This window comes from Nylanderia fulva, unplaced genomic scaffold, assembly GCF_048542155.1.
Source record: "Nylanderia fulva isolate GAGA-0341 unplaced genomic scaffold, ASM4854215v1 Scaffold87, whole genome shotgun sequence".
Classification (NCBI taxonomy): Eukaryota; Metazoa; Arthropoda; class Insecta; order Hymenoptera; family Formicidae; genus Nylanderia; species Nylanderia fulva.
The window spans coordinates 361,429-388,969 of record NW_028190993.1 but is presented as its reverse complement, the minus strand read 5'-3'; the positions used below and the strand labels follow the sequence as shown (position 1 = coordinate 388,969).

At 27.8% G+C, this 27,541-nt stretch overlaps 2 protein-coding genes across 4 annotated transcripts; both read right to left on the bottom strand.

The window, feature by feature from the left end:
* Window positions 1-204: 204 nt before the first annotated feature.
* Window positions 205-8,497, bottom strand: LOC114940643 (lipase 3-like). 3 transcript variants are annotated; one of them, XM_085489537.1, is made up of 7 exons: window positions 8,194-8,497; window positions 7,220-7,400; window positions 6,919-7,033; window positions 4,812-5,055; window positions 3,795-3,854; window positions 3,450-3,677; window positions 205-650 (listed from the first exon to the last, which is right to left on the bottom strand). In XM_085489537.1, exons 1-7 carry the CDS (start codon window positions 8,359-8,361, stop codon window positions 465-467), a joined length of 1,182 nt encoding a protein of 393 aa, XP_085345663.1. In that variant the 5' UTR covers window positions 8,362-8,497; the 3' UTR covers window positions 205-464. The 3 variants fall into 3 exon arrangements, with proteins under 3 accessions (XP_085345663.1, XP_085345662.1, XP_085345664.1); XM_085489536.1 differs by having other exon boundaries at window positions 3,795-3,947; window positions 8,194-8,493; XM_085489538.1 differs by having other exon boundaries at window positions 3,795-3,947; window positions 4,812-4,957; window positions 6,983-7,033; window positions 8,194-8,493.
* Window positions 8,498-8,589: 92 nt separating this feature from the next.
* On the bottom strand, window positions 8,590-25,491 carry LOC114943222 (lipase 3-like). The gene is made up of 9 exons (XM_085489551.1): window positions 25,330-25,491; window positions 23,616-23,796; window positions 23,328-23,442; window positions 22,551-22,794; window positions 21,558-21,710; window positions 21,204-21,431; window positions 20,543-20,617; window positions 13,558-13,785; window positions 8,590-11,689 (listed from the first exon to the last, which is right to left on the bottom strand). Exons 1-9 carry the CDS (start codon window positions 25,489-25,491, stop codon window positions 11,516-11,518), a joined length of 1,560 nt encoding a protein of 519 aa, XP_085345677.1. The 3' UTR covers window positions 8,590-11,515.
* Between the last annotated feature and the right edge of the window lie 2,050 nt (window positions 25,492-27,541).

Genomic DNA, 27,541 nt, shown 5'->3' with positions numbered 1-27,541 from the left:
ACCAAATTTATTTCTATAAAATTTTATCTTATATCTTTTATGTATGAGAGTTAATCAAAATTTATGGACCAATATTATTACAATATTATTACATTGTACAATGAATATTTTAGTAGTGATAAAGAAAAAAGATACATTTATAGTTTGATAGAAAAATTACAGATCCGTAAATAAGATTTATATTGAGAAATAATGTTATTAAAATTTAATATAATCAAAAGTAATTTATTCAGAACATTTCTGCGTATTTGTTATAATATATTGCAGTCAAACTTTTGATTCATCGCAACAATACATTATTCGGTGGGATAATCGTTTAAAAACGTATGCACTATTCTAATTCGCGTTATTAATAATAATAAATAATAAAAAATTATAAATATATATTTCATTAAATTATTGATTGCAGTTTCTCTCAATCTGTCGCTCTTATTACAGGTTTAAGAGATGGAATATTTATTTTTTTATTTATTATTTTCTATAGACGTAACATTATTTGGATTCTTCCCTTTGATGATCGTGAAAACTCTTTCGTACACTAGTTTTGGCGCATCCTTGGCCCATATAAAGTCCACATGATTAAAATTGAGCAACGGTATTTCATATAAATCCATTACGTTGGGCAGTAAATTGTACAACCTCTTCACATCCTTAAAAACATTTATGAATTATTTTCAGGAATTATTTTGTGCGATCTTGTTTAAACTACTTCCGTTTTCTATGAAGCTTGATTTATATACAGTTTTATCGTAAATCAATCTCTACTGTGCACATATATATATATATATATAGAATGTATATATATATATATATATACAGAGTATTTTATTTACAGTCAATTAAATTGCAAATAAGATAGGTCGTTTAAAGATCAACCTAATTTTGTTTAAATGGAATCATTTACTTTTTCTTCTATAAATTAATTCCTCGCAATAATATGAACATAAAAAGTTATAAGAATAGGATGATCAATAATATGCATATATTTATACATGACGAAAGAGTCAAATATCATTATATGTAACTATATATAATTATATATAAATATGTATAATATCTTATATTACTTTGAAAATTATACATATTTCTGCATATTTATGTACATAGTTCTGTATAATTGTATCTAATTCTGCATAAATATATATGACAATTTTTTCCCGAAGTAAATAATTTATTAGATAATTTATACTATAATTGACGATTACATTTTAATGACATGCATATTTTAATCTCACATAAAATGCAATATAAAATATATAGTGTTAATATAAAATATATAGTCAATAATTTACTTATTAAGACTTTTATGCATAGTAAAGAGAGGAATCAATTCATGTAAAGAAAATACATGGTTCTTAGAAAAAAGAATATAATGTGTAACTAGATACTACATGACTCTGAAAAAAACCATTCAAGGATAGTTCTAGATCATTATAGAATATTATGGCTGAAAACATTCTGTATAATAAGGTAGTAGATATTAAACTGACTACACTGGCTGTCTATTAGATTTGTTAAACTATATTTATTGACGTTTCGACCATACGGGCTGTGGTCCTTTTCAAAATTACAATAGAAGCATTCTAGAAATTAATGTACATGCAATCAGAATCGACATTTAAATTGAAAACGTGAAATGTAACAAATGAGACTTACAATGAGTTACTGCATATCGTTATTGACATTTAAAAGTACGCTCCGGTGAGACTTAACTTAAGATCGGATGGTAAATTAACTGCGTTTCACTTGTGTCATCTTGCCACGACTGAACACACTGTACTAACGAATAAACACGCCGAAAATTATGTCAAAGTTAAAAGTTAACAATATTTACATTTTCGCTAAATTGTGATGTACCATATGGCAAATTACTAAAATAAAATATAAAAAATAAAAATAAAAATAAGAAATAAAAAGTAAAATATAAAAAGTATAAGATAATAAAAAAAAAATAAATAAATAAATAAATAGATATATTCGGTTCGCTTATGTCATCCTGCCTTAACATACCAATAATAAACTACTAATAATAGCTCCCAACAATGTATGTTAAAAATTTTTTTACTTCAATTTCTAAACAAACTGTCATATATCGTACTAAAGCTTTCAGTGTCTTTCTGTAAATTGATAGTGGAATTCAATTTCTTGATAAAGTACATTTCGGCTATTTCTCTTTTTCTTCTATTGTTTTCTTTATGCAGAATTAAAGGATTCGACCAATCAAATTCATGTCCTTGATTAATTCTGTGCTCACTCACAACAGAAAAATTGCTCGCTGAATTTTTAATATTACGTCGGTGTTCGTTAATCCTAGTACTAAGATGTCTTTTTGTCTGCCCTACATAATTAGAATCACAATTGTTACAATTAATACAATAGACTACGCCGGTTTGCTTATTAATATCTAAATTATCTTTTCCCGATTTTATTAAACAGTTCAGTTTTTTGGGGATGGTAAAAATTACGTTAAGGTTCTTTTTGTTTAGAAATCTATATATGTCATTAGTGAACCGATTACAATATGGAATGACGATGAAATTTTCCCTCGAACCATCCGTCGAATCTACATTTATAATTTTTTTATCCTCATTGTTTATAGGTTGTGACAGCTTGTGGGTTCTATCATTGACATATTTATTAATGAGATTTTCCGGGAAGCAGTTATTTTTCAAAATATTCTTTACAATTTTTAAATTAGAGTCATGAAACCGTTTATTAGATAAATTTATTGCATGGTCAACTAAATTGGTAATGGTGTTAATTTTATATTTCGTCGGATGATTCGAGAAAAAATTGATGTATCTTCCTGAGAATGTTGGTTTTCTGTACCAGTTAGTTATGAGCTTATTATCATCCCTGTGTAAAGAATATTTTATATAATCTTATACTTTTTATATTTTACTTTTTATTTCTTATTTTTATTTTTATTTTTTATATTTTATATTTTATTTTAGTAAATTGCCATATGGTACATCACAATTTAGCGAAAATGTAAATATTGTTAACTTTTAACTTTGACATAATTTTCGGCGTGTTTATTCGTTAGTACAGTGTGTTCAGTCGTGGCAAGATGACACAAGTGAAACGCAGTTAATTTACCATCCGATCTTAAGTTAAGTCTCACCGGAGCGTACTTTTAAATGTCAATAACGATATGCAGTAACTCATTGTAAGTCTCATTTGTTACATTTCACGTTTTCAATTTAAATGTCGATTCTGATTGCATGTACATAAATTTCTAGAATGCTTCTATTGTAATTTTGAAAAGGACCACAGCCCGTATGGTCGAAACGTCAATAAATATAGTTTAACAAATCTAATAGACAGCCAGTGTAGTCAGTTTAATATCTACTACCTTAGTATTTCATTCCTGGCGAACGAAATTTAATATTTTATTGTTATTCTGTATAATATTTCTATTATTTAAATATCTATTTTTTGTTACTTACAGCGAGGTCGCACAAAAAGTCATTTTTGCCGTAGAACAAAGCGATCGGTACTGTGATTTTCGTTAGATCGTAATCCGGAGCTTCCACGGAGTTGTACATCAACAGATTTTTCTCGCTACCGTAGTCGTACTCGCGAAATTTTCCTGACTGAATTGCTTGAACGTAGTGAAGAAATGTCTTCGCCGAGGATCCAGCTGGGTCGTGGTTTGTAATGAGAGGTATCAGAGTCTAACAAGTATAAACAATAACAAGAATAAAATCGAAATCCGACCCGCAAGGTGAACTATTATTGCGATCGATACGTCAATTGGAATTCTAAATCAAAAGCGGAATTATACTACTCACGTAATTGAACTGTTCGGAGTCGTAACCAAACGACATAAACATCAGGTTGACGCAAAATTCCTGCATGAAAAAATTTCGGGTGCAAAAATCCCGAAAAAGTTTAGTCCAACTTCTCTGCAGAAATTCGCCGTTAAATAAAGTGTTCATCATCATCTATAATCGATGACCTATCGCATTATATCGTGATATAATTGACTTGCTATTTTTTTTTTCTTTATGTTTTAGTAAGTTTCAGAAAATAAATAAATAAATTTCTAAGCACTTTTTAATAATTTAATAAATTGGTGTAATATATATATATATATATTTATATATATATATATATATATATATATATGGAAGTTTTGATTTTAATTGTAACTTGTCAAAAAAAAAAAAAAAAAAAATTAAAAAACATTTCTAAACTTTTTTCTTTTGAAAGATTCAATTATATGAAAAAGACAAACAGTATTATATATAAAACAAAAAAACATTAATTTTTTAATCTTCAAAATTAATTTTTTCTAACATCTTTCAAGAAAAGAAATCTTTCTTCTCACTCTTTTCTCATTTGTATTTAATTTATATGAATATAAATTCTTTTATTTAATTTTGTTACGAAATGTAGGTTCCATTCTATATGTATACATAATATATATAGTTTAGAATTGGAAAGTATTATATATTATTTTTTACTCTTAGTATTATAATTACATTTCCTAATAATGATTTCTAAATGATAATTTGCAATTAAAATTCAAATTATAAAAATTCTATCTAAAATTATTTTAAAAAAGCTTTTTTATTTTTATTTATTTCAATCTTGTAAATGGACAATTATTGTTGTCCAGTCTATAAATTTTTATTTCACAGATTTTTATTCTACAATAATATTAATCAATGGTGTGTTTATACATATAGTATAAATATGAGACATATTTTTTTATTTTAACGGAAAGATATTATTTGTAACCGTTATTTCGCATGAGCAAATTATTTTCTAACAGTATTTGTATATAAAAACGTATATTACTTTACCTGAAGCTCCCTCGAGAAGGGAACAATGTATCGTAGCAAACCTTTCATATGGTCTATAAAGGCTGTTGGGCCGAAGCTGATTATACTTCGTACCATTCGAGCGATTTCCGGTCTCTTTGACGCCATTATATAAGAAGTGGTTGTGCCTGATGAATGACCAATGTACGTATGTAATGGTTGCGATCTTGTATTTGCGATAAATTTAATCATCGCCGGTATGTCGTAAATGCCCATTTCGTGATAGCTGATAAAATATTTGATATATTATCATAAAGAATATAAAGATATATATGTATATATATATATATATTTTCGCAAATAGTATAATTATAATATAAATTTATATATATATATATATATGCAATATGTTTCAGAACACTCTTCATATACTTAATATATATATAGAGAGTATTTCCTAATAAGTGTAATTTAAAATAATGATCTAGAAATATAAATCTAGATGTATAAATATATATAATAATAAATATACATATATCATATACTTATACGTGTAAAGCATAAAAAATATATATATATATATATGTATGTATATAAAATTATATATATGCATATTTATACATGAAATTTATACATGAAAGAGTTAGATATAATTATTAAATTGGTGAATCAAGGCCAACTAACGAGCAACATTGAAAACAAACTAATTAATGTATAAATGATTTTAATGTTAAATATTCACATATTGTAAAAATACACAAACTTTTTCACTGTACTACAGTCTTTATCAGTGTTAAACTCATAAATATAATCAACTTAATGATGTAAAAAATTTTTTAAAATAATTTATATCACATTATTCTAAAACAACAAAAATTTTTTAAACAAACTAACTTAGGAACAGAGTCATTAGGTTATCAAATGTAAAACGATGGATATAAAATTTTCTGTTTTTCCGTGATCGCCTTATCTTATATAAAATATTATAAAAAATAAGATAAGGCGATGATGCACGGATGGATATAAAATTTTCTGTTTTTCCGTGATCGCCTTATCTTATATAAAATATTATAAAAAATAAGATAAGGCGATGACGCACGGAAAAACAGAAAATTTTATATCCATTGTTTATATTTGATAGCCTAACTTAATGACTCTGTTCCTAAGTCTTGTTTAAAAAATTTTTTTGTTGTTTTGTAATAATGTAATATAAATTATTTAAAAAAATTTTTGTACATCATTAGGTTGATTATATTTATGAGCTTAACACTGACGAAGACTGTAGTACAGATAAAGCGTTTGTGTATTTTTACAAATATTTGAATTTTTAACATTAAAATCATTTATACATTAATTAGTTTGTTTTTAATGTTGCTTGTTAGTTGGCCTTGATTCACCAATTTAATAATTTGTTATTTCAAATACAGAGCGGGATTATTCATTATTTTTTATTTATATATTTTTATTATTAAAATTTTAGATATAATTATGTATAATTATATATAAATATATATAAATATATATAATATCTTATACTTTGCTATTTATAAATGGTAGTAATTTAATCAACCAACTCTGGCTATTTAATAATCTTTATTTAATATTCACGACGTTTCGGCCATGAGTTTCGGCCCTTATCAAGTGCTAAAACACAACTTTCTATATAGAAACTTAATTTCTGATCTTAAAATGTGACATGATATAATGTGAAACAATTTCCAATTGTTAAGAGATAAATTGATAAGATTAATTGATAAATTGATAAGATTAATTGATAAGATCAGAAATTAAGTTTCTATATAGAAAGTTGTGTTTTAGCACTTGATAAGGGCCGAAACCCATGGCCGAAACGTCGTGAATATTAAATAAAGATTATTAAATAGCCAGAGTTGGTTGATTAAATTACTACCATTTTTAATTATCATCTGGTGACTTCAGAGATTTTTACATCTTTTGCTATTTATAATTTACATATTTCTGTACATTTATGTATAGTTATGTATAATTGTATATAATTCTGCATAAATATATATGAAAAATTTTTTCCCGGGTATGTACAAGTGCGATCATATATGTATAAGTTTATCTGTAGTGCAACATTTTTGATTATGTTATTTTCAAAGTTATAATTTTGATTTTATGTATATACCTGAAATCCCAAAATGTTGAATTCAACGGAGATAAGGAAATATGCGCTCTCGAATAAAGATTACCACGGAAATTTCCCAGCCAGACATCGTATCCTTGATCAGCTAATAGGTAAGCTAGAGTGCAAAAAAGAAACAGTCCTTGCAATATCTATTACGTTACTTGCATTTTTTCATATAACATAATCATATAATTTTATATAAAGTTATAATATCATTGAATGTTTCTACAATAGAAAAAAAATAGTCTCGGACTAGGAATAGGGATGTATTTGGATAAAAAAAAATTAATTAAATTCGTACCGAGTGCTTTGCCTTTGCCAAGAATGACCCAATCGGCGGAGCTACTTAAAAGACCGTGTTGCAATAATACAGGTAGAGAGCTGTTCCCACCTGGGATACGATGTAATGTCAAAAGATAGCCGTCTTCCGTCATTATGACGTGATTTTCCACGGGATAACCCGCTCTTATTATCATTTCCGGCTAAGGGAAAATTGAGAAAAATGAAAAAAAAAAAAAAAAAAAAACAAAATCAATCTAAAGTTGAAATTTTGTGCGACAATATTTATATAATATTTCTACTTTCAAAAAATATGTTTCTGTATTAAATATAAAACATTAACTAATTAAATGCGAAAGTAAATATATTTCTAATATATAATAACTAATAATAACAAATATTTCTTAAATATTTTAAATAAAATAAAATAGACATTGATAACTCTAAGAAGACACATAAATGATATAATATATTCGTATATAAAACTACAGAGATAAGTTTTTCAGCATAATAAAAATAGGATATTCTATAAAAATTATATTTTAAAAGCAAATTTTAACGAATCTTTTTTATGTTTATCTTATGTTTTTATGTTTATTTTTTAAATATCTTAAATTTAGTTAAAATAATTTTAATGACTGTTTTATTATTATAAATATTTAATTATTGTAATTTTTTTGTATTATATTTAAAATAATTATATATACTATATATATTATATATTTTAAAGTAAACAAGAAAATTTAATGCTAACCAAAAGTTACTATAGTAATATAAAAAAAATTGGCTTTAAAAAGAAAAAAAGATAAGGTTATAATAGAAATACTTAATGATAATGTATAATTTTGCAAAATTTAAATGTTTTATGCTTTAAATGAAAAAAAAAAAAAAAAAAAAAAAAACAATCATAACGTAAAAACATTTTCTGATAACATTGAAAAAATTTAACTAATCAAAATAATGAAAATTTTAATCCTTATTTTTATGTACACTTACTGTGCTGAGAAAAACATCTGGATTGAATTTGGTGTTGTTCGATTGTTTCAAGGTGAGCCACTTTGCTTCCTCCATGAATACATTTTGTTCGGGGATCGTATCCGTTGCTGTATCAAAATGACTCCAAAACGACAGTAATATTAATGTTATTCTGATCCCCAATCTCATTGCATCAATGATTCAATTACGACAAAAAACAAACAATACGAGAGTTGTTTATAGCACTATTAAAATAGATACTGGCGAATAAAAAGTAAACTACTCTAGAGCAAGATAAAGACGACTGCGAGCAACTTTGATCTCTACACGATACTTATGATCAGAATACATTACCATTTTATTTACATTTATTTTTTATCAGATGAATAAAAAGAAGAGGAAGAAAAAAACAAATACTTGAGTTAGTAATCATATAATTGTAGAACGTTAGAGAAACATATTTATATATACATATGTGTAGAAAATATATTGTCAGAAGTACAGCAAGTGAAATAAAAAATATATAATATACTGTTGTGTGTCAAAGAAGTCTTCGGATGTTATCAAAATTTGATGGAAACCTTTTATGATTTGGCTAATATATTTTTTTTTCAAATTCATATACACTTTTGGCTTTTTTAATTATACTTTCACTTATTTGTATTTGTACATAATATCCAAATATACTGACACTCGCGTGGTGACTTGGTTATTGCCTTTCATTAACGATCTCTACGACTCAACGGCAATTGCCTCGAGCGCATATCTCTTCTTTCATTTTTATAACGTCGCTTTTTGGGAAGTTTCTTGATCGGAAGGAGTGCCTGGCAACAGGCCCTCTCGGTCAAAACCTGAGTGCAAGCAGAAGTCCTTTTGCTTCGCTTGCACTTTAGGCAATTTCGGTTTCGTGCGTGTCTCATCGCAGCGTTTGCGTTTCTCGCGCGATCGACATCGGAACTCCGATAGGTTAGCACCACACATATCTATGGTAAACATGCACGTATACACATATACACATGATAGGTTAGCACCACACATATCTAAACATATGCACGTATACAACACATACGCGTGAAAATGTTTTTAATATATAACTTTTTTATTAGACTTGCAATCTCACTTTTAATTGTTTACTAATAATTCTTCATATTATCCTTACCGCGTATACTATATTTCATGCATAGACAAACTGCAGAACTTTTTTATTAAATAAGTATTGTTACGAACTGATACAAAAAAGTCGATAACAAAACTGTAATTTTTTTATTTTTATATGATTTATATATGCAATCATAGCTAACGCGGTCCGTTTTTATAAGTACTTTAATCGTGGAAAAGGATTTGACCCGACTCGTTTCCTGACGCCTCGGATCTTTATTCCTAATTTGGTGCGACCTGTCCCGAGGCATATAACAATACTAATATATGTATGTTACACAATAGTTCAATAATAATCTTAATTATTGTATTAAAATTAATGTTCCATAAAGGAGGATGTTAAAAAAGGTCGATTTCCCGACTATCGATGAAACCTAAAATTCGAGTTTCATGGGTATCTATGAACCATATAAGATGTAAAAATGATAGTCTTTTTTCCTAGAGATCTGGGGAAAGTATTGAAAATCTATCAAAACTATTGAAAATAGCGTCATTTGATCGATCTGAAGACTACTAAAATCGATGACATGGATGAATTTTCAATCAAACCAAGTTCTGGCCAAACCAAGATAAGTTAAACTTATCAAATAGTTTTTGAGATCAATAATGTTTTAATATCGGGATTGCAAAATTTAAAATTGCGGATCTAATATGGTGGATCAGTATTGAGAGAAACTAGATGCCAGGATGTAGTTACTTCCAAATAAAAGATCTGATTCCACATTCAAATACATTATGTTTTTTAGTTTGTTTATTTGTTTGTTAAATATTTTTGTTTCTCAATTGATTGCTTACAATTACTTATGTTTTATTTGTTGAATAGAATTTTTTTAGTTCTAACATAGAGAATATTAATAGTTCTCATATTTTCTATGTTAGAACTAAATAATTTTATTCAACAATGAAACAAAAATATTTAAATAAAAAACTAAAAAACATAATGTATTTAAATGTGGAATCAGATCTTTTATTCGGAAGTAACTATATCCTCGAATCTAGTTTTTTTCAATACTGATCTACTATATTGGATCCGCAATCTTGAATTTTGCGATCCCAATATTAAAACATTATTGATCTGGAAAACTATTTGATAAGTGCTTAACCAGAACTTGGTTTGATTGAAAATTCATTCATGTCATCGATTTTATCGTTGTCTTCAGATTGATCGAATGACGCTATTTTCAATAGTTCTGATAGATTTTCAATACTTTTCCCAAGGATCTAGAAAAAAAGACCATTATTTTACATCTTATATGGTTCATAGATACCCATGGAACTCGATAGTCGGGAAATCGACTTTTTTTAACATCCTCCTTTGTCGCAAAATTTTTATCTCATGCAAAGAAATGAGCTTTGTTTTTTTCAGCATATCGTTTCCTATTTGTTTTATCGCAAGTTTTATAAATTTCAAAGACTTAGAATAAAATGGCAGGATCTTGTAATTGTATTTGTGATGCAAACTATTTTCATCTTTATACGATTTTATAAGAAAGTTTGTTTGAATTATAACGTAATTTTTATATTGTATCTAATTTAAATCTCGTAAGTTTATCCTCAATAGCTAAAAATAATTTGAGTGCTATTAGTTATTATTTATCAATGTTTTAAATTAATTGCATTTTCAACGAAAATTTTGAATTGAAAAAAATGTACTATTTCTATAAAATTTTATCTTGTATCTTTTATATATGAGAGATGAGAGTTTCAATCGAAATTTGTGGATCAATATTATTACAATAGTATTACACTGTATAGTGACAGTTTTATTAATAGTAATATAGAAAATATATACATTTATAGCTTTATAGAAACATTACAAATTTGTAAAGTGTAAGATTTATATTGAGAAATAATGTTTTTAAAATTAAATACTCTTCATATATTCAAGAGTAATTTACTGAATGCATTTCTGTGTATTTGTCATATTTCAGCCAAACTTTCGATCCATCGCGACGAATACATTATTAGACGGAACAATAGCTTAAAAATGCATGTATTATTCTAATTTGTGTTAGTACTAATTATAAGTAATAATACAATATTATAATATTATAATATTTATATTTCTTTAAAATTAACGATTGCAGTTGTCATCAATCTCTTGCTCTTTTAAATGTTTAACGTATAATAATTATTTCATTATTTATTATTTTTATTATATCGACGTTATTCCATAAATGTAACTTTATTCCGTAAACGTAACATTTGAATTCTCCTTTGTGATGATCGTGAAAACTCTTTCGTACACGAGTTTTGGCGCATCCTTGGCCCATACAAAGTCCACGTGATTAAAATTAGGCAACGGTATTTCATATAGGTCTATTACGTTTGGTAGTAAACGGGACAATCTCTTCACATCCTTAAAAAAAAGTTTTCACATCTTTAAAAAACAAATTATTTTTTGTGCCATCTTTTTTAAACTATTTTTCCGTTTCCATGTCTAAAGTTTGATTTATATACTATTTTATCGCAAATCAATCTCTACTATGTACATACTCAAGTAGCAAATTGATGTCATTAGACGTTAAAATAATATCATTTTGACGTTTTTGAGTTCAGTCCCTTGTAGAAATTTATCACTAGTAAGTCCAATTAATCATTTATATATTTCGAATACTTAGATTACTGATATACAGTAATTTAAATATTCGAAATAAATGATTAATTGGATTTACTAGTGATAAATTTTTATAAGGGGTCTACTATCTGGGTATATATATATAGGATGTTTTACAGTTAATTATATTTTAAAATAGATCATTTCGAGATATCATTTATAGACCTATAGGTTGATCTCTAAACAAACTGTAGTTATATATCTAACAAAACTATAGTTTTGTTTAAATAAAACAATTTTATTTTTTTCATATAAATTGATTCCTCGCAATATTCGAAATAAAAAGTTACAAGGGTAAGATGGCCAAAAAGTGAATAATCTACGTCATATTTTATCTTACAGTTGAAAATTGTATTTTAATAACATGTAAATTTTAATCTGACATAAACTTATGAAATGTCAACATAAAATACATAGTATTCAATATTTTACCTTAAAACTTTTACAGTAATGAAAGGAATCAATTCATGTGTAAAGAAAATACATAGCTCTCTTCAAAAGTATATAATTTGCAACTAGCAGCTACATGACCTTGAAAAACGCCACTCAAAGTCAATTCTAGGTCACGATATTATCTCTCTCCAAAATTTTTCAACTTTTATATAGAAAAAAATTGTTAGGTAAATGGTAATAGGAGCCTGGCGTACGTTAGGTGCAAATGTGTCGAGAATTAATTAACTTAAGTTATAAACGCGATATTTATTATTCAAATCCATAACAATACAGTTTATCTCAACAATAATCGCGGACGTTTCGGATTCTTCTTAAGGCCATCTTCAGCGCTAAAGTTATCAAAAATATCAAAACAAAAAGAATGAAGTAAAAAGTTCGTTTCCTCGCAGTGAACATTGTCTGAATTAACAATTCAATAAAGAAACCGTCGGTCCGTAGCATGGTTAATCTCAAATTTCTAATTGTCATCACCATGACGTCCCAAAATTAAATCCCTCCAAGGTTGATAAGCCAAGAATAGACTAATCAAGGACACCATGATGAGATCTTGCACTAAGGTCATAATGTAAAAACAATCGGACCTTGACAACAAATAGCCGTAACTTATAATACACATGATCAGAACGCAATTAAATATTCGGAATAAATTAAAATAAAAATAAAAGAATAAATTAAAATATGGTGATGACATTTAGAAATTTGAGATTAACCATGCTACGGACCGACGGTTTCTTTATTGAATTGTTAATTCAGATAATGTTTACTGCGAGGAAACAAACTTTTTACTTTTTTTATATTTTGATATTTTTGATAATTGTAGCGCTAAAGATGGTTCTAAGAAGGGTCCGAAATGTTCACGATTATTGTTGAGATAAACTGTATTGTTATAGATTTAAATAATAAATACTGCCTTTATAACTTAAGTTAATTAATTTTCGACACATTTACACCTAACGTGCGGTGCCAGACTTTTATTGCCATTTACTTAACGATTAATTTTTGATTTAGAGAGCCAAATTTAGTAACTTAGTTTTATATAGAACATTTTTCTATATAAAAATATTTTATTTCCAAGAAAATCGACTGTATCACTTAAAATGCAACATCCTGTATATATTTCCATTATGTAAATACCTATTTTTTTTTTTGTTACTTACAACAGGGTCGGCCACCAAGTCATTGTTGGCGTACAACAAAGCGATTGGTACCATGATTTCCGATAGATCGTAATCCGGAGGTTCCACCGAGTTGTACATCATCAGATTTTTCTCGCGACCGTAGTCATATTCGCGAAATTTTCTCGATTGAAATGTTTGAATGTAGTGAAGAAGTGTCTTAACCGAGGAGCCGGCTGGGTCGTGCTTCATGATGAGAGGTAACAGAGTCTAAGTAGAAACAAGAACATGGAAGCAAAGGTCCGATCCAAAAGTCGAGGTGAAATATGATCGCAATTGAAACTTTGATTGCGATAGAATTGTAATTCAATCGTCGAATTATACTACTCACGTAATTGAATTGTTCAGAGTTGTAACCGTATATTAGGAACATCATTTCGACGCAAAACTCCTGCGTCGTTAAACTCTGGTTGCAGAAATTCGCAAAAAATTTGGTCCAATCTCTCCGCAGAAATTCGCCGCGAAACAGAACTTCCATCATTTTCTGTAATCAAAGATCTGTTGTATTATATCGTGATATAATTTGACTTGCCATTCTTTTATCTTTTTATGTTTTAATGATAATTTTGAGAAAATAAATAAATAAATTTTTAATAATTTAATATATTTTTAATATAATTTATGGAAGTTTTGATCTTAATTGTAACTTGTCAAAAAAACAGAGAAAGTTGAAAAACATCTCTAAACTTATTTTGAAAGATTCAATTATATGATAAAAACAAACAATAATATATATATGTAAAACATTAATTTTTTAGTTTTTAGAATTCATTTTTTTTTAATTTTTCAAAAAAGGAAATCCTTACTTTTCTTATTTGAATTATGTAAGATACATATTTTTTTTATTTAATTTTGCTACGAAATACATGTGATAATTATAACTATTGTTGTTATAATTATAATTAGATAATAATTGATTTTCTATATGATAATTGCATATAAATTTCCATTCAAACAATCAAACATTTGCAATAAAAGTTTAAATCATAATATCTGTAATTAGTTAAAAAATGCAACTTTTTTATTTTAATTATTTACATACTTCAATCTTGTAATTCAAAAATTATCGTCCAGCTATTCAAATATAAATTTTTGCTTTCCAATTTTTTGTTTTATAATAATATTAAAAACATGTGTCTACACATATAATATATATATATATATACGAGACATTTTTTTTATTTTAAAAAGTGTATTATTTTTACCTGTTATTTTGCAATGCATTGTTTTCTAACAGTATTTACATATAGAAACGTATATTACTTTACCTGAAGCTCACTGAAAAAGGGCAGAAAATATCGTATCACACTTTTCATATGGTTTTTAAAGGCTAATGGTGCGAGGCTGATCATCTTTTGTACCATTCGAGCGATTTCCGGACGCTTTGATGCCATTATATAAAAACTGGTTGTACCCATCGAATGACCAATGTACGCGTGTAATGGTTGTGACGTCATATTTGTAATAAATGTAATCATTGCAGGTAAATCGTAGATGCCCATTTCGTGATAGCTGATAAAATATTTGATGTATCGTCATAAAAAATATAAATATACATATATATTTCCACATATAATATTTATAATTAATTTAACGTATAAGACGGGCAACAAGAGCCAAATCGCGGATGACAATGCGTTATCCTAACGAAACTAAATAATTTTTCGTTAGAATTAAATACCGGTGCACAAGGCACCAAATTTTACTTGGACACGGCCAAGATTTTAAATATGAAATAATCTCATATTTTGAGATTTAATTTCAATACCCCTTTAACCCCCCTACGGAAAATAAATAAATGAATGCAAGAGAAAAATATAGATCCGAAAATCGCTGAATCGGGAATCGAACCCGAGACCTTTCACTTGCCGGGCGACTGCTCTTCCAGCTGAGCTATTCAGATCCTTTCGATTCTATACTTTTCTCTGTTATATATATTAATGTTGGTAAACAAACGCATTTTTTAAGCCAGCGTGTATCAAATATAAGAGTTTTAACAAGGCTCTGTAATATAAATATAAATTTAACGTATAAGACGGGCAACAAGAGCCAAATCGCGGATGACAATGCGTTATCCTAACGAAACTAAATAATTTTTCGTTAGAATTAAATACCGGTGCACAAGGCACCAAATTTTACTTGGACACGGCCAAGATTTTAAATATGAGATAATCTCATATTTTGAGATTTAATTTCAATACCCCTTTAACCCCCCTACGGAAAATAAATAAATGAATGCAAGAGAAAAATATAGATCCGAAAATCGCTGAATCGGGAATCGAACCCGAGACCTTTCACTTGCCGGGCGACTGCTCTTCCAGCTGAGCTATTCAGATCCTTTCGATTCTATACTTTTCTCTGTTATATATATTAATGTTGGTAAACAAACGCATTTTTTAAGCCAGCGTGTATCAAATATAAGAGTTTTAACAAGGCTCTGTAATATAAATATAAATTTAACGTATAAGACGGGCAACAAGAGCCAAATCGCGGATGACAATGCGTTATCCTAACGAAACTAAATAATTTTTCGTTAGAATTAAATACCGGTGCACAAGGCACCAAATTTTACTTGGACACGGCCAAGATTTTAAATATGAAATAATCTCATATTTTGAGATTTAATTTCAATACCCCTTTAACCCCCCTACGGAAAATAAATAAATGAATGCAAGAGAAAAATATAGATCCGAAAATCGCTGAATCGGGAATCGAACCCGAGACCTTTCACTTGCCGGGCGACTGCTCTTCCAGCTGAGCTATTCAGATCCTTTCGATTCTATACTTTTCTCTGTTATATATATTAATGTTGGTAAACAAACGCATTTTTTAAGCCAGCGTGTATCAAATATAAGAGTTTTAACAAGGCTCTGTAATATAAATATAAATTTAACGTATAAGACGGGCAACAAGAGCCAAATCGCGGATGACAATGCGTTATCCTAACGAAACTAAATAATTTTTCGTTAGAATTAAATACCGGTGCACAAGGCACCAAATTTTACTTGGACACGGCCAAGATTTTAAATATGAAATAATCTCATATTTTGAGATTTAATTTCAATACCCCTTTAACCCCCCTACGGAAAATAAATAAATGAATGCAAGAGAAAAATATAGATCCGAAAATCGCTGAATCGGGAATCGAACCCGAGACCTTTCACTTGCCGGGCGACTGCTCTTCCAGCTGAGCTATTCAGATCCTTTCGATTCTATACTTTTCTCTGTTATATATATTAATGTTGGTAAACAAACGCATTTTTTAAGCCAGCGTGTATCAAATATAAGAGTTTTAACAAGGCTCTGTAATATAAATATAAATTTAACGTATAAGACGGGCAACAAGAGCCAAATCGCGGATGACAATGCGTTATCCTAACGAAACTAAATAATTTTTCGTTAGAATTAAATACCGGTGCACAAGGCACCAAATTTTACTTGGACACGGCCAAGATTTTAAATATGAAATAATCTCATATTTTGAGATTTAATTTCAATACCCCTTTAACCCCCCTACGGAAAATAAATAAATGAATGCAAGAGAAAAATATAGATCCGAAAATCGCTGAATCGGGAATCGAACCCGAGACCTTTCACTTGCCGGGCGACTGCTCTTCCAGCTGAGCTATTCAGATCCTTTCGATTCTATACTTTTCTCTGTTATATATATTAATGTTGGTAAACAAACGCATTTTTTAAGCCAGCGTGTATCAAATATAAGAGTTTTAACAAGGCTCTGTAATATAAATATAAATTTAACGTATAAGACGGGCAACAAGAGCCAAATCGCGGATGACAATGCGTTATCCTAACGAAACTAAATAATTTTTCGTTAGAATTAAATACCGGTGCACAAGGCACCAAATTTTACTTGGACACGGCCAAGATTTTAAATATGAAATAATCTCATATTTTGAGATTTAATTTCAATACCCCTTTAACCCCCCTACGGAAAATAAATAAATGAATGCAAGAGAAAAATATAGATCCGAAAATCGCTGAATCGGGAATCGAACCCGAGACCTTTCACTTGCCGGGCGACTGCTCTTCCAGCTGAGCTATTCAGATCCTTTCGATTCTATACTTTTCTCTGTTATATATATTAATGTTGGTAAACAAACGCATTTTTTAAGCCAGCGTGTATCAAATATAAGAGTTTTAACAAGGCTCTGTAATATAAATATAAATTTAACGTATAAGACGGGCAACAAGAGCCAAATCGCGGATGACAATGCGTTATCCTAACGAAACTAAATAATTTTTCGTTAGAATTAAATACCGGTGCACAAGGCACCAAATTTTACTTGGACACGGCCAAGATTTTAAATATGAGATAATCTCATATTTTGAGATTTAATTTCAATACCCCTTTAACCCCCCTACGGAAAATAAATAAATGAATGCAAGAGAAAAATATAGATCCGAAAATCGCTGAATCGGGAATCGAACCCGAGACCTTTCACTTGCCGGGCGACTGCTCTTCCAGCTGAGCTATTCAGATCCTTTCGATTCTATACTTTTCTCTGTTATATATATTAATGTTGGTAAACAAACGCATTTTTTAAGCCAGCGTGTATCAAATATAAGAGTTTTAACAAGGCTCTGTAATATAAATATAAATTTAACGTATAAGACGGGCAACAAGAGCCAAATCGCGGATGACAATGCGTTATCCTAACGAAACTAAATAATTTTTCGTTAGAATTAAATACCGGTGCACAAGGCACCAAATTTTACTTGGACACGGCCAAGATTTTAAATATGAAATAATCTCATATTTTGAGATTTAATTTCAATACCCCTTTAACCCCCCTACGGAAAATAAATAAATGAATGCAAGAGAAAAATATAGATCCGAAAATCGCTGAATCGGGAATCGAACCCGAGACCTTTCACTTGCCGGGCGACTGCTCTTCCAGCTGAGCTATTCAGATCCTTTCGATTCTATACTTTTCTCTGTTATATATATTAATGTTGGTAAACAAACGCATTTTTTAAGCCAGCGTGTATCAAATATAAGAGTTTTAACAAGGCTCTGTAATATAAATATAAATTTAACGTATAAGACGGGCAACAAGAGCCAAATCGCGGATGACAATGCGTTATCCTAACGAAACTAAATAATTTTTCGTTAGAATTAAATACCGGTGCACAAGGCACCAAATTTTACTTGGACAAGGCCATGATTTTAAATATGAAATAATCTCATATTTTGAGATTTAATTTCAATACCCCTTTAACCCACCTACGGAAAATAAATAAATGAATGCAAGAGAAAAATATAGATCCGAAAATCGCTGAATCGGGAATCGAACCCGAGACCTTTCACTTGCCGGGCGACTGCTCTTCCAGCTGAGCTATTCAGATCCTTTCGATTCTATACTTTTCTCTGTTATATATATTAATGTTGGTAAACAAACGCATTTTTTAAGCCAGCGTGTATCAAATATTTTACCAAAATATATAAAATTCTGTGTAAGTTATTTATAGTTATATATAATTTTATATGACTTATTATATATGTAATTGTATATAATTAAACATAACTATTACAGAAGTTTATATGCTTATATATAAAATTATATATTTTATACATAAGTAATATATATTTTATATATATATATATATATATTTATATATTTTTTATTATAATTTCATATATATTTTTATAATTTTAAATCGTTATATATGATTATATATAAAAAAATTTTTATCGGGAAGTGTTATGGCGCCGATTAGGCAATTTCTACCAAAATAATTTAATTAACGGAAAAGTAAAAGAAACGAACGACACGAAAATTTTCCAAAGTATCGAAATATATATATTATCAAATAATAAGTAAAACGCGCGAGAGCAAGATAAGTACGACTGCGCACAATTTTGTTCTTTACACGGTACTTATTGTTGAAAATGAATTGTCATTTTGTTAACAATTATTTTTTACCAACTGAAAAAAAAGTAAAGAAAACAAGCATAATAGAATTATTATTCATACGATCATAGGGCATTATAAAAATATATATTTATATACTTATGTAGAAGATAGATTGTCGGAATTATACAGCAAGTAAAACAAAAGAAAATTTGCATATTGCTTTTTCGTCATATTAATTCAATTATGGCTTCCTCGTAGAGAAAGCTTAACTTGCACATTGATTGATCAAAATTTAATTTCACACATTAAAATTCCTTAATTTTAAAAAATTGTATGAAATTTATTTTGTATAAAATTGCATTGTTTATTTTATTTCTTATAAGAATTAAAACAAAATTAACGTAATCACGTTTCAAAAATCATGGGTCAATATTAGTGTATGAAAAAATATATGTTGCATTAAAGCAATGTGTACAAAAACGAAGAGAATGTGAAACAAGATGGAACATATTTTTGTATAACTCTCTTTAGAATTCGTTTTCCTTTTTTGTAAATTTTGGAAACAAAAATCTAATAACTATTATTTAGATAATTTTTTCTTTTGTTACGAGAAATACGTTTCATTCGATATACATAGAATGGTTGAAAAGTTAATTTCCGAATAGTATAAAAAATCAAAAAATATTTTTAAAATATCTAAAGAACAATTAGATATTTTAAGAACAATTAGATGTCTTTAATTTTTAGACATTTTGTTTAAACATGTGTGCTGTCATTGGATTGTAATATTATGTGTTGTAGTAATACTTAAAAAATACTACACTTATAATTGCATTTGTATTATTCTAATTCGCATTATTACTAATAGTAAATTATAATCAAATATTATTAATTTTTATAATTTTTAAATTAACAATTGCAGCTGTTGTAAATCGTAGGCCTTATTAAAGGTTTAACAATTAATATTTATCTTATTATTTATAATTTTCTATATATCGAGACGTAATATTATCTGAATTCTTTCCTTTGATGATCTGGAAAATTCTTTCGTACACGAGTTTTGGCGCATCCTTGGCCCATAGGAAGTCCACGTGATTAAAATTGAGCAATGGTATTTCATATAAATCTATTACGTTGGGTAGTAAACGAAACAACCTCATCACATCCTTAAAAAATGTTTTCGTGAATTATTATGTGTCATCTTTTATAACTATTTTCCGTTTTTATGTATAAAGCTTGATTTATATATAGTTTTATTGCAAATCATACCTATATTGTGTATATATATATATATATATGTATATACAGGGTGTTCCATTCTAATACAATTAATTATTTCAAATTTAGATAAATAAATATAGAAATCAACCTAGTTTTTTTATCAGACCCATTTTATTTTTCTTACATAATCGATTCCTCGCAATATTTGACATAAAAAGTTGTATATTTATATAACTCAAAAATACTTTTGCACAATATAATGGGAAGAATCAATTAATGTAAAAAAATATCTAGTTCTTTGATAAAAAAATAAATAATTTACAACTAGCAACTATATGACATTGAAAAACGCCATTCAAGGATAATTCAAGGTCACGATATTATGTCCCTCTCAAAAACCTTTCAACTTTTATATAAAAAATGTTTATATAGAAAATGTTTTACTTCTAAAAAAATCGATTGTATCACTTAAAATGAAACATCTTGTATATACATTTTCATTATTTAAATACCTATTTTTTTGTTACTTACGACAGGATTGACCAACCAGTCGTTGTTGCCGTAAAACAAAGCGATTGGTACCGTGATTTTGGTTAAATCGTAATCCGGAGGTTCCACTGAGTTGTACATCAACAGATTTTTCTCGCGACCGTAGTCATATTCGCGAAATGTTCCCAATGGAATTCCTTGAGTGTAGTGAATCCATGATTTAGCTGAGCTGCCAGCAGGGATGTGATTCATGATGAGAGGTAACAGATTCTAACAAGTAGGAAACAAAAATGACATGTAAGCAAAATCCGAACCGAAAAGTAAAGTAAAATATGATCAAAACTTTGATTGTGACGAAATTCTATTTTATTTCAATGGTAGAATTATACTACTCACGTAATTGAATTGTTCGTAGTCGAAACCGTTTATCATAAATATCACATTGAGGCAAAATTCTTGCGTGGATAAATTCTGGTTGCATAATTTCGCAAAAAATTTAGTCGAATCTCTCTGCAGAAATTCTCCGTGAAATAAAACTTCCATCAATGTCTGTAATTGAAGATCTGTTGTATTATATTGTAATGTAATTGACTTGCCAGTCTAATTTTTTCTTTAAGTTTTAGCGATAATTCTGAGAAAATAAATTAATGTATTTTCAAGCAATTTTTAATTATTTAATAAATTGATATGATTTATGGAAGCTTTGATCTTAATTGTAACTTTCGAAAAACCTTTCCAAACTTAATTAAAAAGATTCAATATGTGACAGAAACAAGCAATAGTAAATGTAAAACAAAAAAATAAATTTTTTAATGTAGAGAATTAATTATTTATAAATCTTTAAATTTTTGTTGTTTTGTCTTGTTTCTAAATTAAATTGATAAGAGATAAATCTTTTCCAATTAATTTTACTCGGAAATATTCATTTTATTCTACACACATAAAATAAAGATTAAAATTGGAAAGTAATATGTTATTTGTACATTTTTTGTTATAATTATATTTTGTAATAATAATTTCTAAATAATAATTACATATGATATAATTTGCATATAAATGTTAATTGAAATATTGTATTAATAAAAAATTATGATTATAATAAAATCTATCTGAAATTAGTTAGTTAAAAAATGCAATTCTTTTGTTTTGATTATTTATTTCAATCTTGTAAAGAATTATTGATATCAAGCCACTCACACCACATAAATTTTTATTTATTGTTTTACAATTATATTTTAAATTTTAAAAAATGGTGTGTTTATACATTTAGTATGTGAATAGAAGATATTTTTTATTCTAACCAAAAGGTATTATTTTTAACTATTATTTCGCATAAATAAATTAATTTTTAACAAATTTGCATGTAGAAACGTATATTACATACTTTACCTGAATCTTTCTTGCAAAGGGAGCAAGATATCGTAGCAAACCTTTTATATGGTTTATGAAAACTGCTGGCCCGAGGCCGATCATTTTTTGTACCATTTGAGCGATTTCCGGACGTCTTGATGCCATTACATAAAAACTAGTTGAGCCCATCGAATGACCAATGTATGCGTGCAATGACTGTGATCTCATATTCGTAATAAATGTAATCATTGCGGGTAAATCGTAGATGCCCATTTCGTGATAGCTGATAAAATATTTAATGTTTTGTCATATAAATATAAATACATACATATATTTCCGCATATAATATATGTATAATATAAATTTATACATATTATACATAATATGTGTGTGAACATATATATCTTTTTAAGAAACATTATACATACTAATTTGCATATAAGAAAATGCAGATATCGGAAATATACAATATTTTCAGAACTTTGCCAAAAAAAAAGGAAATGTTCTAGACAGCACACGATATTTATGATAAGGATATATGTATATATATATATATATATATATATATATATATATATACCGGGTGTCCCAGACCATCTATACACCTCTATTCTTCTAAAAACTAAGCTTTTAGAGGAAAATGTTTTATATATATATATATATATATATATATATATATATATACACGTGTATAAACATATAGAAAAAAATATGTATGCATATAAAATTATATGTATATATTAGGAATCATAAATAAGCTCATCCAGTGCTACGTTTTTGATGTCATTTTCAAAGTTAAATTTTGATTTTATGTACCTGAAATCCCAAAATGTTGAGTTTGACGGAGATAAGGAAATATGCGCTCTTGAATAGACATTACCACGGAAATTTCCCAGCCAGACATCGTATCCTTGATCTGCTAGTAGGTAAGCTAGAAGACAAAAAAGAATAAACATTCTTTGCAATATCTATTACGTTATTTTTTTCATATAACATATAATCATATAACTTTATATAAAGATATATAATATTTTAATATTTCTAGAATAGAAAAAAGTTTTGGATTCGTATCTGGATTAAAAAAAAAATTAATTAAATTCATACCAAGTGCTTTGCCTTTGCCAAGAACGATCCATGCGGCGGAACTACTAACAAGACCGTGTTGCAATAATACAGGTAGAGAATTTTTGCCACCTGGGATACGATGTAATGTCAAAAGATAGCCATCCTCTGTCGTTATAACGTGAGCTTCGGCGGGGTAACCTGTTCTTTTTATCATCTCCGGCTGGAAGAAAAATGAATACTTTAAAGAAAGAAAGATAAAATCGACCTAAAGTTGCAATAAATTTGTGCAAAATGCATATTTTTACTTTCGAAATAATGTGACGTAATTCTGTAATAAATATAAAACATTAATAACTCCATTAATATTTATAGTAATTAATACTAGCAAATAATTCTAAGATATTTACAATAAAATAAAATAGACGTTAATAAATAAAAGTTGACATATAATTGATGTAATTTGCAGGGATATGTTTCTATGTATAAAGAATAAAAGCATGACGCTCGACAAAAATAATTTTAAAAACAGATTTTTAAGGAATCTTTTTTATGTTTATGTTTTAAATCTCGTAAATTTTAATTAAAATCAAGGTTGATATTCTTTAGACGATCAAACCGGCTAATGATGGAAAAATTACTTTATTTATTCAGTAACGTTTCGATTCTGAATTGGGTCCTCTTCAGACTACATAACAGACAATGTGATATTATATAACAAAAATATGACAACAAGTTTGAAATAATATATTTATATAATAATATAAAAAATTATACACTAATATAAAAAAATATAATAGAAACCTGATATACATATGTTGTACAAAAGATTACACAATATACATATATGATGACTATATGTGAATTAATTTCAATAAATTATGCGTGAACACTAGTAAATGACCATACGTAAATAACAATTCAGTCATCATTTAACCGTGTGCACTAACAATAAGTAAAAGCACAACATAAACTGATATTAGTCAAAAATATCTCAAATATATAGAAGTTAAAAAAGAGAAATAAACATAATCCAAACAATAAAAAAGAAAACAACAAAGTAAAGGATAATTAGAATACGTTAAGAATCATGTCATAAATAGCGTTAAAATTATCAGTGTCCCTTTATAAATTAATAGCATCTTTGTGTTTTTTAATATAAATCATTTCGCTGATTTCTCTCTTTTTAATATTACATTCATTATGCAAAATAGAAACCAACGACCAATCAATTTCATGATTAAGCATAACCCCATTGTTACTAATAACAGAGTGATTGCTCGTGCTTTTTTATATTATTATAATACAATGCTCTCTAATCCGTGTCCCCAGATAGGGTTTGGTTTGTCCAATATAGCATTGCCGTATAGTAATTACTAATTACACGTAATTTTATAAACAACATTCGTTCTCCTGCCACGTAAAAGTTGATCCTTCCCTTTTACAATCAAAGTGTCAAGCTTTTTGAGAACCGTATAAAGAATACCCAATCCATGTTCTTTAAAATCCGACGAACAGCCTCACTTAAACCCTTGATGTACGGAAGGACTATAGATTTCGACAAGTCCAGGGCTTTTTTAAAACTCATTATTTGTTCATCACTCAAAGAGAATATAGATCTTAATCTCTTGTTAATCACCGAATTACAAACATCCACCGAATAACAGTGGCAATTTCGACGTAAGATCATTTTCGATCATTTACTGATAGCATTAAAGAAATTAAACTAATCTACATAATGAAAATTTTAACTTACCGTGCTGAGAAAAACATCGGGATTGATTTTGATATTGTTCCGTTGCTTCCATGTGGTCCATGTTGCTTCCTCCAATACATTTCGATTAGGGATCGTATCCGCCAGAGCTGCAGCAAGACGATCGCAAAATGATACGATTAACGTGATTCCGATCAATTTCATCGCATTAATTTGTCCTCTCGCAGAAATTTTCATTGGACCTTTGTGTGGCCCTGACCTTTCAGTCTCATAGAAATAGGCTGCATTCCATTTCAGGAACTGACCCGGCATTCTCGAATCGTCACGGTTTGCCCGCTGACGTCACAACTTGGGAAAGATTTGGAAGACGCAAATGTGGTGCCAGTAAGACCTGCATCTGCTCCATTTTATGGTGAATGCCACATCATTATATATAAGGCGCATGCATGGTGGCCCTGATGTGCATCTTTTCCAATTTTTTTTAATAAAGTGTATAGTGTAAAACAAACTTGCATGGTGCTGAGTCACAAGTTGTTATTGAGAATCCGGTAAAAAGTTTTTTTTATGTACAATCATATATAACAATATAAAATTATATAGAAATATGTATATAAAAATCTGTGTTAGTTGTAAATCCAATAGTATATATGGCCTATTATGTAATTATATATAATTATATATAATTTTTTAATGTTTTATAAATGTCATCCAAATGAAAATGCATGAAAGTTTCCGTATTTTGCATCAAAAGATATATATATATATATATATATATATATATATTGAAAAACATTGATATAAAATTAAAACTTAATAAACGAAAAAAAATATTTAAACATATATTTAAAGAAACATTAATCAATTAGGGAAATTAATATTCAATGTTTCAACGGTAAATTATTTATTAATCAATATTTAACGTTTATTTACTTTCGCGAAAATTTATCTAGTTGGTGTATAATTATGTAAATAAGATATCAATAAATATATAATACTATATACATACATATAAAAATATACAATTATATTGTAAAAAGGTATATAAAATATAGTATATAATTTTATTGTAATATGATTTGATAGAATAATTATATACATTTAAAATTTCTTTTTAAATCAAATTTGATTTTATGTCTCGACCGTCGTAAATATATAGACAGATCGACAAGCACATGCTGTTGGTATAAAATTGATTACTGTATTAAATTGATACTAATATAAACATATTTGTTATATATTGCTATTGATATCGTTATCGTCTGTATTTTCTTACAATTATTACATATTATTATAAACTATACTACATTACAGAGCTATTTTCTAAATACATCGCTGGAACAGATTGTTTAAAAAGTATTGTTGCAATTATTCTGTATATATTAATTCTATATAATACTAAAATATAAGTTTACAATTCATAAAATTACTGATTGCACCTGTCATCAAAACGTAGCTATTGCTAAAGATTGAGCGCGTTACATTAATTTTTTTTAATTTTGTTGCCAATGTATTATTTATATTATCTTTTCTCATAATCCTGAAAACTTTCGCAAACCAGTTTCGGTGCATCCTTGGCCCAAACAAAGTCAAAGTGATTGAAATTAGGCCAAGGCACTTCATATATACACTACATATTACATTCGGTAAAGGTTGTTTTGCGCATTACATTCTGTACATTTTTAAATTCTTGAAACAAACAATTTTTTTTTAACTCAACTCTTGTATCGTACAAATTTTGATTCATATACAGGATAAGTCATCAGAAAAAATATACGAAATATTTCATAGTTTATGTGAAATTATGTCAAATTAAAATATAAAATGTCTCGTAAACTATTCACTGTTTGGCCATCTTACTTCTTATAATTTTTTATGCCAAATATTACAAGGAACTGATCTGTATAAAAAAATTAGGATGGTTTCATTAAAAAAAAATAAATAAATGACCTTTAAACAATTTTAAAAAGCGCTTTTCAGAAAAATATTTTATACGGTATAAAAATATACCGTATAGAATATAAACTATTACATTAATTAAACTCGCAAAACTTTTTTAACGAGACATCGAACAGTAAAAAGAGCAATAATAATTACCTATTTATACTTACCTATTTAAGAAACAAAATTTCGTGCAAGCCGTTATCCCCTCAAATCACAACTGTAATTTATTTGCATCTTTTAACAACAATGTTGAATTGGAAAAATATGTATCAAATTTATTTTATATAAAATTTTATCGTTTCTTTTATTTTTT

What these genes read in the sequence shown, in the direction of transcription:
- LOC114943222 (XM_085489551.1), bottom strand. Translation starts at nt 25,491, where the DNA reads ATGAAATTGATCGGAATCACGTTAATCGTATCATTTTGCGATCGTCTT. An exon ending in CCGATGTTTTTCTCAGCACG is followed by an intron (nt 23,797 to 25,329) that starts GTAAGTTAAAAT and finishes TTTTTCTTCCAG; the next exon opens with CCGGAGATGATAAAAAGAAC. An exon ending in ACTACGAACAATTCAATTAC is followed by an intron (nt 21,432 to 21,557) that starts GTGAGTAGTATA and finishes CCTACTTGTTAG; the next exon opens with AATCTGTTACCTCTCATCAT.
- LOC114940643 (XM_085489536.1), bottom strand. Translation starts at nt 8,361, where the DNA reads ATGAGATTGGGGATCAGAATAACATTAATATTACTGTCGTTTTGGAGT. An exon ending in CAGATGTTTTTCTCAGCACA is followed by an intron (nt 7,401 to 8,193) that starts GTAAGTGTACAT and finishes ATTTTCCCTTAG; the next exon opens with CCGGAAATGATAATAAGAGC. An exon ending in TCAACATTTTGGGATTTCAG is followed by an intron (nt 5,056 to 6,918) that starts GTATATACATAA and finishes ATATTTTATCAG; the next exon opens with CTATCACGAAATGGGCATTT.